Consider the following 15,684-nt stretch of genomic DNA (forward strand, 5'->3'; position numbering starts at 1 on the left):
AATTGAGTAGATGCAACTGCCTATTAGGAAAAGCATTATCATGGCTGGGTGCAGTGGCTCATGCCTGTCAACCCAGCACTTTGGGAGGCCAAGACGAGCGGATCACTTGAGGTCAGGAGTTCCAGACCAGCTTGGCCAACATGATAAAACCCATCTCTACTAAAAAATACAAACATTAGCTGGGCATGGCGGCAGAAACCTGTAATCTCAGATACTTGGGAGGATGAGGCAGGAGAATCGCCTGAACTCAGGAGGTGGAGGCTGTAGTGAGCTGAGATTGCACCACCGCACTCCAGCCTGGGGAACAGAGCAAGACTGCATTTCAAAAAAAAAAAAAAAAAAAGGAAAAGCATTATATAAGTAGCCTTTGGAGGCTTGAAGCCAAATGAAGCACAAGCATTCATAGCAAGTACAAATGTCCAATGAAACTGGCTGAATAATTAAAAATCACAATGTCATGGAAGTTCTGAAGGTTTAGGGTTCAAATAAAACTACTAACTCTTAACTTCCTGGCTACGTGGCCTAAGAGAAACACTGAACATTTGTTTCCTCACTATAAGTGGGGATAATAACGCATTATAGAATTGCTGTGAAGAATAAGAGAGATGTTATATGTCTCTTTATCAGGCACCATGCTTAATAAATGATATTATATCTCTTTTTCTTTATTTTAGAGCAAATTCTTAGAATTAGTCCTTGTTACAATGTGCCTAATGATAGAGGTAGTTCCAAATTTCCAATTTAAATGATTTTTTTTTTTCCCTAAAACAGATTACCTTTAAGATATCTTTTTGATGTACTGGTCGACTGTTTATGAAGATGAAACTTCTTTCTGGGGTTGAAAGACTGGTGAAAGAGTGGTCTGCATCACACTTTGGAAGAAATCCGCTGAGATAAATCTATATAGTAATTACAGAATACGCAATGTCAGAAATGTGGTTCCATGAGTCCGGCTATATACAACACTTTGAAAGGTATAAAAAAATTAAAAACAGATTTTCATCTTAAGGTTTAAAAAGCCACATACTTCCTGATAACCATGTGCCAAGTATTAACTTTAAATAAAATAGTGAAGCATGCTACACTGGTGCTGTCTGCCTTTTTTTAAATTTTTTCAACTGTAAGGTAAAATTGGCATTTATAAAAATATTCATGAATGGTTATACTTTCAGATATTTAACTGCCATCGGACATACAGCATTCACTCTCTACTCAACCATTTTTTCTGTCTTTCAAAAGTTTCTTTCCTCACACTATGACTTTTCTCTGGCTCTTTGTCCTTTTCTCTTTAACCATCTTTTCCTATGAAGAAGTGGCTGTTTTTATCTTCATTCTGAGTATGCTATATAAAGCCAATATTACTGGGTTTTCATTTCTGAGTTTTTAAAAGACTCTTTTACTCTATATTAATTTCTTCAGAGCTAAATGCTGATTGCACTGTTGTACTTTAGCTTCATTTTTGTTTAGAAAACTCTTCTGTAAAAATTTTAGATTATTTACATGGTCTCTCTACTTTACAAACGTATATAAAGAGGAGGGAGAAAATAAAGAAGGATAGTAGAAAAGAATATCAGAGAAAAGAGAAAGATATTGAAGGGATAGGAAGCAGGGAACATGCTCCCACTTTTATCTTTAGTTAACTAACAAAGCTAAAGACAATATACTATCCTGTTAAGAATATAAGACAGAGTCAGATTGACAAGGTTTGAATCCCAGTTCTACCATTAGCTATGTGATTTTGGTTAAGTTATTTAAAACACAGGCTTAAAATCTCTTATCAGAAACAACTAGATGTGTTATTAATCTGCCAAGGAACATTAACAGTAAAGTTTTAGCTTAGGTTGAGAAAAACAAGTAAGTCAGTGGGGGTACTATTTTTAGTTAAGCAGAAACCATGAGGCTCCTTATTAACATAGCCTGTAGGCTGCCACCTATGTCTATGGCTATCCCTGTCCTTGGAACTAAGTATTTAAGGAGATGCATTACCAATTTTAGAACACTAAGTGCATTATTGTCACAATGCCAAATTTTGCCAATTTGAAAAAATAAATTAATCTGTATAATCCATTATAAAATGATACTACTTACTTAATTGCAAAACTTCACAGCATTTAAAAATGGTTGTATAATTTACCAGGTAACATGAGACCCTTCTTAAAGCATCTGTTGGGCATCAGGGAAAGAGCCTGTTTAGCCTCTGAAAGACTTACTGGGTTTGTGACTTTAAAAAAAGTCTGCCCTGAGAGGATAAGAAGAAAGAATAAAATGAAGAAGAAATATGTAACACTGCTAGTGATTTCCTTTCACACCATCTTGGTTGGCCACTGTATAATTACTATTGTAGATACTGAGCTTTAAAAATGGTTTAGGATAATCTTAAGAACAAACTATGTTTTTGTTATATGGTAAAGTAAAACAGTAAACTCATAAAATGGTGTAAAAAGTGAAAATCAGGCCAGTTCATAGAGAAATAATTTGAGACACCAAATCAGTGCAACAAAATTAAAAATTAGATATGACTTTACAAAATTCTGTACCCACGTATTTCTCAACCTAAAAAGCAAAACAAAAATTGAAGGCACAATACAAATACCTCTCTTCCCTAACTGATCTCCACTGTGGGCTGCTTCCTCACTTTAATCCCTTGTACTTCAAGAACCAACTCTGAGGGACACTACTCAGCCTTTCTCTTATTTGACTCCCTGCAGCCCCTGACACCAGTAACAATTTTTTCGTCTGGGAAGCGTTTCACTGTGTGAATCTGTTGCAACTTTCTCTTGGTCTTTCCGCTTCTTCTTCGTTCTGGTTTGCTGGTTTCTCTCCTTTTCCTTACCCCCTATAAATGATGATGATCACCAACTTCCATTACCAGGCCCCTTTTTCTTCTCTCCAGTTACTATTCCTGAGTAATTTCATTCACATCTATAGTTTTAACAATTACCCATACACCAGTGATGCTAAGATATACAGATGTACAGCTTCTATTTCTTTCACTCCCCAGTGCTCACTATCTTCAACTGGCTGTCACAAAAAATATTCTCAATCTCACCACATTCAAAACTTGGTAAAGTATTTCATCCTACTTCTACCCTGCTAGCTCCTCCTATACTCCTTTATTATGATAAGAGCCCTGCCAGCTACCCAATCTGTCAAACCCATATCCTCTTCTTACCCCTGATTATACTGATGCAATCCTGGCTGGTCCCCTAACACTAATCCTTCTCCTCTTTCAGTAAACCTCCACAATACCATGAAGTTATATTTTTAAAGTAGTAATTTAATTACTTTTAGTCAGGACAATGAAACAAGTTCATGTGAAAATCCCCTTCTCCCCCATCACAACTGCAAATATATAACAATGACAGATAAAATACAAATTTTCAAAAGGCCACCCACATAAAAGTAATTAAAGATGTTATGACTGCAAAATATTTAACAGGGAGTGACGGCTAAAGTCAAATGTTCTGTGTGGTCTAGGATCAGAAACAAGATGTATCAGCTGGAAATTAAATTCTGGTACAGAAATAAGGACAGAAAACACCCCATTTACGACAGGGCATTGAAACCAGTTTTTCCATTTAAAAAAGGGGACTCATATAGCACCTCTTCTCTTCCCCCCCCAAAAAAAAAGTTTAAAAATACTGTGGCCACTGTCTGGAGCTGCTTGCCAGAGTCACAAGAAAGAACAGGGACAACTCCAAATCAAGAACAAGGCTAAGCCAAACTGGCTAAGAAATGGGGCCTGTAAAATCTTGGCAAGACAAGGCATGAATTACTAATATTATACCTGGTGTGGGATTAGGGCCAGTGAGTGAACTATCTGCCAAACTATGGGAAGGAAGGGGAAGTTTGGGAAAGCAAAAATAAAGCAACAAAAACAATAAACCTGAATTCAAGATGATTTTGAAATTAAATTTTTAAAGCATACAAAATATCAGAGAATTAGAGAATTTTGCCTCAAGAAAGTAGAAATGATAGAGCAATATGAAAAGGACTTTGAAATTATTAGTATATGTAACATGCTTTTTAAAAAAGAAAAGTAGCATCCAATTAAGCAAAGATAAAGAAATTGAAATTGGTAGCTGTACATCAAGTTTAGAAGAGAAGAATACGAAAACAAATCAACTTTAAATCCTGGAAACAAACCATATAGTTTTGGGAATTAAAAGCAGGCAATGATGAGGAATGTATTCAGAACTTAGCATAAAGTAATGCAGAGATGGAAATAATTAAAGGGAAGACAGATTTCAAAAAGGATAACTTCAGGAGCTCCATCAAGCACACAAAGTCGTGATGGGAAACGCCTCACAAAAGCCACCAGAGCAGTGGCCCTGTTGAGATCACCACCAATAATTAGTTCTTTGCATGTGGGGTCCATGTAGATTAAAAAAAAGAAAGGTAACCTCATATTATGGGAAGAGATAATAAAGATTCTCTACATCCAAGTTTCCCAGTGGCCAATGGCACTGTCATCCCAGACTAGTCAAGGGGCCTTGGTGTCCAAGTTGCACAATTTAAAGGTATATAATGGGGATAGAAGTGAGGTGAGTGAGGACAACCACTAACTAGCAGTTGGAAAACAAGATTGCTTTTGGTTGGGGATGGAGAAAGGGCTCAAAGAAACTGTGATTTAGGATCAGTCTCCTTCAACCATACAAGCCCAGAAAGCATGGATTCATGATGGGTAGCTGGTGGCAACATAAACACAACACCCTAGACATATACCGCAATAACAGAAGAGGGATTTAGTTAGATGATCACTCTCACCAGAGAGACACTCAAAAGTTTATCATTCTGGCAGCCCATGGAAGTAGAACACTAACACATGCTTGCTTACCAAATTCCCTCATTCCATTATGCAATAATAACCACATAAAGGTACAGCAAAAATTCTCATATCTAGCATTGTTCCTATAAAAAGAAATCTGAAGATAAGAGTTATGTAGAAGGCCTAAGATATGATCCAAATAAGAAATAAGTGGGGTCTAAGAACAATGACTTCAAAAAGATATAATGAAATGGATCACCAACTGCAGCTGGGATGACTAAAACAGTTGGATTTTATTGCTAACATGATGAAAAAAACTTTTTCATTAAAAAAAAGACACAAACTTTTGAAAACCCCAGAAAAAGTGAAAAACTATGTAAGATAGTCCATTTTTAAAGCAAAGAAAAAATAAATTCTGAGCAATGATGGGAGTACAAGAACAGAAAAGTCCATTTAATCAGGGCTGTAAGAATATTCTAATTTATAAGGCATAAGAGATGTAACACTGGCTCTTTAGAGGTAAAATGTAATCTTACTACAACACTGGCCTTTTAATGAAGATTGTTTTATAGTCCATACAAGTTTTCAACTTTTAGAATCAATCCTGAGACAAAAGATAGAAGACTTAAAAAATGGCTACATGAGAAAACATGAGGCTGGGTGTGGTGACTCATGCTTATAATCCCAGCACTTTGTGAGGCCGAGGCAGGCAGATCACCTGAAGTCAGGGGATTGAGACCAGCCTGGGCAACATGGTGAAATCCCCATCTCCACTAAAAATATAAAAATTAGCTGGATGGGGTGGCACACCCTTGTAATCCCAACTACTAGGGAGGCTGAGAAATGAGAATCACCTGAACCCAGGAGGTAAAGGCTGCAGTGAGCTGAGATCCTGCCACTGCACTCTAGTCCGGGTGACAGAGTAAGAATCTGTCTCAAAACAAAACAAAAAATATATATATATAATTAAGCTTGATAATATAAAACTATTGCTGATATGATTGAAAGAGGAAGGAGTATGAGGAAAAGTTTGAGTTAATAACGTCATCTAGTATTAGGGAGTAAAAAAGCACTGTCTAAAACTAATAGATCAAGAAAAAGTTGGCTGGACGTGGTGGCTCATGCCTGTAATCCCAGTACTTTGGGAGGCCAAGGGGGGGAATGGATTATGAGGTCAGGAGTTCAAGACCAGCCTGGCCAAAGTGGTGAAACCCTGCCTCTACTAAAAATACAAAAATTAGCTGGGCGTGGTGGCAGGCGCCTGTAATCCCAGTTACTCGGGAGGCTGAAGCAGGAGAACAGTTTGAACCTGGAAGGCAAAGGTTGCAGTGGGCCAAGATCACACCATTGCACTCCAGCCAGGGTGACAGGGTAAGACTCCATCTCAAAAACAAAAGAAAAAGTTTAAGTACATATTTGGAATGGGAAAGAGGGAGAAACGGTTCTTTTTCCCCCCCTTTTTTTTTTTTTGAGATAGAATCTCACTCTGTCACCCAGGCTAGAGTGCAATGGCACAATCTTGGCTCACTGCAACCTCTGCCTCCTGGGTTCAAGTGATTCTCCTCCTTCAGCCTCCAGAGTAGGTGGAATTACAGGCACGTGCCACCATCCCCGGCTAAGTTTTGTATTTTTAGTAGAGACAGGGTTTCACCATGTTGGCCAGGCTGGTCTTGAAGTCCTGACCTCAGGTGATTCCCCCGCCTTGGCCTTCCAAAGTGCTACAATTATAGGCGTGACCTACTGCACCTAGCCAACTATTTTTCTTTAATAGTAGAAAGTAAACAGAAAAGATTCCAAATTGAACATAATTTCTTTGAAAATCAATGTAAGCAACAAACAGAAAAGATAAAAAGGGAAGCAGGGGAAAGAGGTTTAACAGCAGTTCCATATTTTCTTTTTACCTCACACACATATTTGATTAAAATGTTAAAAGACTAACCTTTTGCCACTGCAATTCCCCCAAAGGGAAATATGTGAACAGTTTCATTAGTAAATCGGAATTATCAGAGAACATCTTTGCTGTATACCTGAGAGTCTTCAGAGTGGTACTCAAAGGATTCCATATTGTTCATAACAGCAGTCCCCAGAACTGACATGAGAGCCATCTTGTGACCTGATACTCTGCTTTTCTGCCAAATAACAGCCTAAGGACAGAAATGATACAGACAACTTTTAACACAATTTAGATTTATTAAACTCAAGAACTCAGTATTTTATTCCTACATTTGGGCATTCATCCTCAACTTAAAATTTCAGTATCACTTAGATTCACGAGCTATGAGATCTGACAGAAGAAACTCAGGTTCTGAATTTTAGAAGCTATATATGTTGCAGTGTACAATCTAACTTCCCCTTATCTTGGTTTTCTCCTCTTCACAAGATTTCTCAGAGTTGTTGGAAGATAAAAATCCATACGTAGACAAGCACATACATATGCCTGTGCCCAGTATAAAACGGTTTCATTAAATATTGATTGTCTCTCCACTGCTAATCCTCACATTCAAATATAGACTTCTGTGTATATTTAAAAACAAATTGCTGCTCCAAGTAAGGTATTACTATTTTATTGAGGATGGGCAGCTATGCTATAGGATAGTCAAACAGGTATAAAACATTTTGAAAAAAGCATTCTTAATTAAATCGTAATTTAAAATTACCTTTGTACCTTCTATATAGTGAATTCACAAAATGTTAACTTAATCTCATAAACATAAAAGCTGAATAATGAGATTGGATTTTTTTCACTATATGTATGTTGGAGATTAGAGAGAAAAAATAGGTCTGGTGCAGTGACTCATGCCTGTAATCCCAGCACTTTGGGGGGCTGAGCCAAGATCACTTGAGGTCAGGAGTTTGAGACTGGCCTGGCCAACATGGTGAAACCCTGTCTCTACTAAAAATTAACCAGGCATGGTGGCACGCCCCTATGATCCCAGCTATTCAGGAGGATGAAGCAGGAGAATCGTTTGAACTGGGGAGGCAGAGGTTGCAGTGAGGCAAGATTGTGCCATTGCACTCTAGCCTGGGTAACAGAGCGAGACTCTGTCTTAAAAAAATAAACACACACACACACACACACACACACACACACAAAATACTTCGCATCTGAAAAATGTGAGCCCTTTTAAATTATTAGGCCCAGAGAGAAATTAAAATGAGAGCAATTTCCTCCTTACTGAAACTGACTGCTATTGCCACAAGTAGCCATTGACTTAACAATGCCACAAACCAGACACCATAACTCATGCCCTATAGCTCAATGATGTATAGCTAATTACTAATCAACATTATTTCTGTAAACTAGAAGAAAATTCCTAACAGACAGCTCTATCAGCCCACTTCTTGTCTCCCTTTTTGTTTTTAAAAACCTGCTTATAATAAAAGCCTAATGGAGCACTCCCCAAGGCAATTTGGAAGTGTCTGAGGCAGCTGTCCTCAGCGCTGGTCCAAATAAACTGTCTATATTAATTCTGCCTCAGCTTTTTCCTTTTACGTCAACATAGGGTAGAGTTTAAGAGAATCATGGTCCACAGAGACTAGACCAAGGTTTGGCTGCGAAGTACATAATCAGATATGATATACTGGAATTTCTTCAGTTAAACAAGGTTCAATTACAGTCAAATTCCTTGGAAAAAATCATCAGTACAGGTAGAATTCAACAAATTTACTTAGCACTGCCTATATCCTGAGGAAACTGTGCAAAAGGCTTAGGAGAAAACATCAATATCACCATTCAAGGTACAGGCAGAAGAAGAAGAACCTAAAAGGAGTGGTCACAGAGGCAGAAAGAGCAGCAGGAGTGTGTGGTAGACAGAATAAGGACGTTTTTGAAGGAAGCAGTTTTCATATGTCTCCAATGTCAAGCGAGTATGGTGGGAACAGATGTAGATGGCTACGTGGCAATCAAGAGTGTGAGAGCAGTTCTAGAGAAGTAAATGGAACCAATTTGGGTAGTGAATATAAAAAGAGAACTTTTCTTAAACAAGTGTTTCAGAAAGTCTGGCTGGGAAGTGCAAGCAGAGAAATAACTGGAGGCAGGAATATGACACATTTGACCAGCAAATTAAAGACCAGGAAACTAATGGGTACACTAGCAAGTGGGTTTGTAGACTCAGTGGCTGGAGGTTGAGAAAGTTCCCCTTTGTTCTAAAATGCAGAAAGGAGGTTCTTTTGTTGAAAGCAAAATGACAGTGATATTTAAAGATTATGGAGGAGGTACAAAATAGCAGAATTTTATTACTCAGTTTCATTAGCTGAAAGTCCTTTTTTCAGTGAACCAAGCTAATGAAACTGAGTAATAAAATTCTGCTTCCAATTCCATGTGTGAGGTTGCACTATTTAGCCATTTCAAAAAACCAGTGATGTCAGCACATTCTTGGGAGAGTCTCACTGTTTCTACAGTCTAAAAGAGGCAGAAGTCTGTAACAGGGAAAAAAAGAGGAGACTGGACCAAAGGATTCTGGCCAAAGGAACTCCTTAACCATTACCAGGAATCTATGTAGACAGGAAGTAGTGGTAATGATATTACGTCTAACAAGATGAACGGTGAAGTAAACAGATTGATATTCTCTAATTGGCATATCAGGAACAGAAGTGAAGGAATGCACTCTCCCAGACAAGGTGACAATAATCAATGACTCTGCTTGTTGATTTCTGCCATCTTCAAACCACTTTGTTTTTAGAGTCTCAAAGAGCAACCTGCTTGGGAAAGCAGAGACAGTGTAACAACTACTCAATAAGACAAATAACTCAATATTTGGTGTAACAGGAAAATCTTTTACCTATTCCTAGGGTTTTATTGATATCGATAAGAGCTGCAATTTATGAAAACCTTATTCCTTGCTAGGTACTACTGTCATAAAAGCTACTGTTTATTTTCATAACCATTTTAGGTAGGTATTATATCATTTTAGAGATGAGTAAACTGAAACTCAAAGAAATTGTTACATCCAAAGAAACATAAATAGTAGGTCATGGAACCAAGATCTACAGTCCATCTTTTCAGCTCTAAACATTCATTCCTTTTACTTTGCCAATATTTATCCCCTTTCTAGTCAATGACAAAAACATCTTAGAAGCAGCTCCAGACTCAAATTGGGAATTCTCAAAAAGTAAAGGGTCTGACTGATAAATGCATTTTTTATGTATGATTATCACCCATGGCCTTGTGATATGCTATGTTATCTCCAATTGAGCGTATTAAAGAATACAAAATTATTTTTAACCTATTCATACAAATAATCTGCCTTTAGAAGGACGGCAAGGAGTACACTGGGGTCCTCAAATTTAAAAAAGCACATCAGAACAGAAAAGTCCAAAAAGATTGAAAGCTACTATTCCAGCAACTAATGTCAGAATATTTTTGGGAACACAGTTCTTGTTAACAACCTTAATCATATTATGCAGAGCCTTATATCTAAGGATTTATAAATTTTCAAAAATTTGCATTCATTAGTATTCATATAGATATGCAATAATTAGTACCATAATGCACAGCAAAATAGCAGAGCTAAAAAATAATTCAGGTATTTCTCTATCCTGAATTTCAGCTTTTCATTATCATTGCTTTCATAGGGACCTGTATAAGAAAAAAGACATAAAATATGTTAAATTTAGGCTAAAGCTGACTCCTTGTATATTTTAAGTTTGGCCTAAAAGTTTCTCCATACATAGTGAAATGTAACCTAAATGCATCTGTCACTAGGCTGAAACCTACTCTTGTACCAATCACAAAGTTTCTACCAATCACAGGCAGCCAACTGCTCAAATTGTGTTCAAATAAGGCAAACACTGAGCTGTAACCAACCCAGCTGTTTCTGTACCTCACTTCCATTTTCTGTCCAACATTTTCGGTTTTTTTTTTTGGTCCAGAAATATCATCTGACTATGAGGCAGCCCTGGCCTTGCTCTGAACTTACGCTGGTTATGGGGGCTGCCTGATTTGTGAATTGTCCTTTGCTCAATTAAACACTGTTAAATTTATATCTCAAGTTTTTCTTTTAACAAATACATGAAATTGAATTATAAAAATAAATTGTATACAATTTTAAATTTAAGGTATAGGTTCAATGTGTATATTGTACTTCTAAACAAAATATTATGGTATGTTTTATTAATTACATTTAAAGGCCAATGAAGTAGACTATTCAAATTTAGAACTGCTGCAGAAAATGGGATATAGAGTCACCATAAGCATATTTTATTCCCTTAATTTCGTCTGATATTATAATGTAAAATACTTTGGTTAAATTAAAATTTGTAAAGTAACTAATTTTGAGCTTGTTCGATAAATACTTATTATCCATTTTGTTCCAGATTCCATACTAAAATCTGGGAATATAAAGATAAAAGGATGAGGTCTCAGCTCTAAAGGAGCTAACAACATACAAAGAAATCAAAATCTTAAAATAATTATAATACATTATAAAAACTACTATTACAGCACACTGGGAGCATCACAGAGGAAACCTAAGTCAGTTGCACAGAGAAGCTTTATGGCAATGAGACTTGACAGGAGTTTGTCTCTAAGACAAATCACAAGAAGCGCATTCCCGACAAATAGAACAGTACATGCCAAAGCATGAATATATGGCGAGCATGCCTTGTTAGAGATGAAGCTAGACAGAAAGGAGCTAAAATATGAATGACCTGACACATCATGCAAAAGAGTTTATAGTTTCTCTTACATGCAATGCAGAGTCACTGGATAAATCTAATTGGGAAAATACTATTATTAGAGATGGATATATGAAAAATATATTTGGCAAGAATGATTTAGTGAGAACTGAAACTACAGCAATGCGATTTTTATAAAATGTGATCATAAGGCCAGGCACGGTAGCTTTCGCCTGTAATCCTAGCACTTTGGGAGGCAGAAGCGGGTGGGTCAGTTGAGGTCAGGAGTTCAAGATCAGCCAACATGGTGAAACCCCATCTCTACTAAAAATACAAAAATTAGCTGGGCATGGTGGCACATGCCTGTAATCCCAGCTACTCGGTACGCTGAGGCAAGTGAACTGCTTGAACCCAGGAGGTGGAGGTTGCAGTGAGTCAAGATCGAGCCACTGCACTCCAACCCGGGCAATAGAGAGAGACTCTGTCTTGAAAAAGAAAAAAAAAAAAAAAAGTGATTGTATTCCTCCAACTCAGAGACTCTCAACTTTTAAGGAAGACATGCAAAACTGAAATTTAACATTTAAAAAATATTCCCATAGGTGACCTGAAGACTATGTGCAATTACTTCCTAGTATACTAGATATCATGCTACTGCTTTCTCTTCCTCTTGCAAAAGTTCAGTGGAATGCAAATCCGTGAAAGTGACATTGACAGGATTTTTCCCTTAGGGGTGGGGTGTGTGTGTATGTGCGTGTGTGTGTGAAAGATAAACCATAAGCAAACTTTGGTACTTTACTAATATTAATACACTATGGCTGACAATCACTGGGCTGTGTTAACAGAACCACCACACTGGTAGAAGAAAAGAGAAAACAGGGACAGACTAAAGGATACGAAACAGGATTGATGACTGACTACGTGTGGAGAGGGAATAAAAGAGAAAAATCAAGAATGCCTCCTAGATTTCTGACCTGTGACACTGGAATGGTGGTAGTAACACTCACCAAGATATACACTCAGAAGGGCAGGTTTAGTGGCAGGAAGATGATGAGTTCAGCTTGTTCAGTGTTGAGTATTGAGTCTCTGGTACCAAGAACAGTACCAGACACCTAGTAAGGCCCACCAAATACTTATTTGTTAAAGGAATGAGAAAATAAAGGGGGAAAAGTAACCCCAGTAGAATTGAAACCTAGCTCTTTGTTTTTAAAGATTAAGGCTGCTAGTTGTCACACCAGCATACCTGTTGAAATTACACTTTTTGTCTTCTATTTGACTCAAGGAAATCCAAATCAATCTTTGCATTTCTTTCTTTTTAACATAACAGTTTAAAGAATAATTCATATACAAATTCATATAAAATTTGTCCACTTCAAATTTACAATTCAATGGTTTTTGGGTTTACAGAGCTGTGCAACCACCAACATGATCTAATCTTAGAACAATTTTATCAATCCAAAAAGATGCCCTATATCCATCAGTGATGAATCCTATCCCTTCGCAATCACTAATCTGCTTTCTTTCTATACAAAATTTGCCTGCTTAGGATATTTTACATAAATGGAATCATACAATATATCGTCTTTTGTGACTGGCATCTTTGACTTAGCATAACCTTTTCAAGGTTTACTTATATCATTACTTCCTTTTAAATGGCTGAATAATATTCCATTGTAGATAACACATTTGAATTATCCTTTCATGAGCTGATGGGCATTTGAGCTGTTTCTACTTTTTGGCTATTACAACTGATGTTGCCATAAACATGTACGTTCATGTTTTTGTGTGGGCATATGTTTTCATTTCTCTTGGGTATATGCCTATGAGTGGAATTGCTGGGTCACATGGTAGCTCCATGTTTTCAGAAGAACTACCAGACTGTAATCTTTGTGTGCATGTGCACTTAAGTCTCTAAACAGGAAAACTACTGGCTTCTGCTTTTATGGCTCTAGTTTTAAGCCAGCCAACAGCTAATTATTTAGGAACAATGTTCAAAATAAAAGGAAGTAGATAAGGTTTTGAATAATCTGCAATTATAGGAAATGAAATGTCCCCTGCTTTGTACTTTCTGTATCAAAAGTTACTTATGACAAAGAATAGCTGAACAATAAAAACTTATTCACAAGGCTGAGGTGGGAGGATCACTTGAGGCCTGCAGTTCAATATCAGCCTGAGCAACATAGTGTGACCCTGTCTCTATAAAAATAATTTAAAAATTAGCTGGGCATGGTGGCACATGCCTGTAGTTCCAACTACTCAGGAGGCTGAGGTGGGAGTGATTTACCCTGCACTCTAGCTTGGGTGATAGAATGAGACTCCCTCACTAAAACGACAACAACAACAACAACAACAACAAACTTATACACAAAAAATGTACCTCTTTAAAGGAATGCTATCTCTCTGATAGTGACATAATTAGAATAAAACATTCAAGGAAATATTTAAAAAAAAAACTAATGTTTTAAAATTCCTGCACTGAATACAGCTAAAAAAGCCTGGGGTATTACTAATGTAAACATCATATTGTTTATTTTAGTTTATATTAGAGTGATACCTTAGATACAGATATAAATCTTAGCTGCTGATTAATGCAAGGATGCTATTTCACTGCCTGACCTGCTGAATAGTTAGTATACAGAACTGTAAAAAGATCACTTCAGGAAACGAGTCCTAGAAAAGCTGTGAAACATGAGAACTATGCAATGTGATTTTACTTTAAAGTAAACATGCTAGGAGTCTAAGAGCATTATTTCACATTAGGCAATTATTGCATCAGATCAAGGGACTAATTTAAGAGCATTTTCTAAACTAGTTACACTTGGGCCAGCAATAAATGATAGCGATCTGCCAACAAGTAAAATCTTCTCATTAGGCAACTAAGATTCATTTTCAAAATAGGATCCATCATCAAAAAACTAAACTATAAAATGTGATGGATTCTGGAAATCCAGAATACAGTTTTCAGTTTGCTTTCTCTCCCATTTCATCAATTCTATGTTATTTTCCAAAACAGGGATTTTTTTTCACTACCTGAAGGTTTTTGTAAATCTTATTCTTAGGCTGAAAGCTTAACATGTGCTAAAAATACACACAAACCTCCATATGTTTTCTATCTAGGTCATATAAAGTTGGAGCATCTAGATGTGCCAACTAAGAATCTGACTCTAGTCAGTATGATGACAGCGCAAAAGCACTTCAATCAAAAATATATTATTACAGGCACACCATCTTAAGTTTGATTGAATTTAGCCAAATATATCTTGCCCCATTTCTACTTCACTAACATACCCTGCTTGAAGAAAATGAAGTTAGTTGGGAATACTCAATATTTAATTAGTAAACCTCAATTCTTTGTAAAGGCAATTTGTGATAAAGAGAAAGGTAGGCTGCACACAGATAATGAATAATTAAGTGAATAATACAATGCTAAAACTGTTTGAGCAAAGTCAACTCCTTCTAGAAAGTGAAATAAAGAGGATACATTACTGGCTTAGGCTGCAACCAAAATTCTTGCAAATTGTAGGCATACATGTACTAACTCATATTTGGATGTGTTGTTTTTTTTTTTTCAGTAAACAAGAAGCAGCACCAATGAATTTTGTTGTCGTTCGTGTTTTGTTTTTGAGACAGTGTCTTATTCTGTCACCCAGGCTACAGTACAGTGGTGTGATCACAGTTGACAGCAGCCTCAGCCTCCAGGACTCAAGGATTTTCCTGCCTTGGCTTCCCAAGTAGCTGGGACTATAGGTGCGCACCACCACACCTGGCTAATTTTCTCTGTGTTTTGAAGAGACAGGGTTTCACCATGTTGCTTAGGCTGGTCTTGAACTCCTCGGCTCAATCGATCCTCCCACCTTGGCCTCCCAAAGTGCTGGGATTACAGGTGTGAGCCACCATGCCCAGCCAAATGTCTTAAGTATCATAAGTTTTAACCACTTCTAAGATCTTACAAGCTACTATAACTGGATCTACATCTATTACTATTTACTCCTGGGTATGTACTTGCACTGACTGACTCCGAAAAGGACAGAGGCACAAACACAATATTAAAAAGGTTATTTATTTCCCATGCTGGCAATACAGAACAATATTAGCTATAGCAGCTAATTGCTAAGACATTGCTAAATGTTTTGAATTCAGTATAAAATTATAGATTATTCTATCACAGTATCAATACTATTGTTAAAAGAACAAACCATCTTCTACTGACATAATAAACATTAATATGAATTGATTATTGCTAAGCAGCCTCAGAGTTTCAAAAATGATTCTGTCTTGGTAAAATTTATGCAGCACAAATGAGT

The 15,684-nt window shown here is 36.9% G+C and overlaps 1 protein-coding gene across 5 annotated transcripts in view; it reads right to left on the reverse strand.

Moving 5' to 3' along the window:
• PMS1 (PMS1 homolog 1, mismatch repair system component) overlaps window positions 1-15,684 on the reverse strand; it is an 85,767-nt gene that overhangs the window by 22,998 nt on the left and 47,085 nt on the right. For all 5 annotated transcript variants that reach the window (XR_004273261.1, XM_032292651.1, XM_032292654.1 and 2 more), the window contains 2 exons: window positions 6,796-6,912; window positions 777-899 (listed from right to left, as the gene is read on the reverse strand). Coding sequence is in view for 4 of the 5 variants with exons in the window: in XM_032292651.1 (XP_032148542.1) it covers window positions 777-899; window positions 6,796-6,912 (240 nt within the window). In the remaining variant the exon portion in view is untranslated. The remainder of the gene's footprint in view (window positions 1-776; window positions 900-6,795; window positions 6,913-15,684) is intronic.

The sequence above is a fragment of the Sapajus apella genome, unplaced genomic scaffold (assembly GCF_009761245.1).
Source record: "Sapajus apella isolate SASKATOON/1434 unplaced genomic scaffold, GSC_monkey_1.0 scaffold28, whole genome shotgun sequence".
NCBI lineage: Eukaryota > Metazoa > Chordata > Mammalia > Primates > Cebidae > Sapajus > Sapajus apella.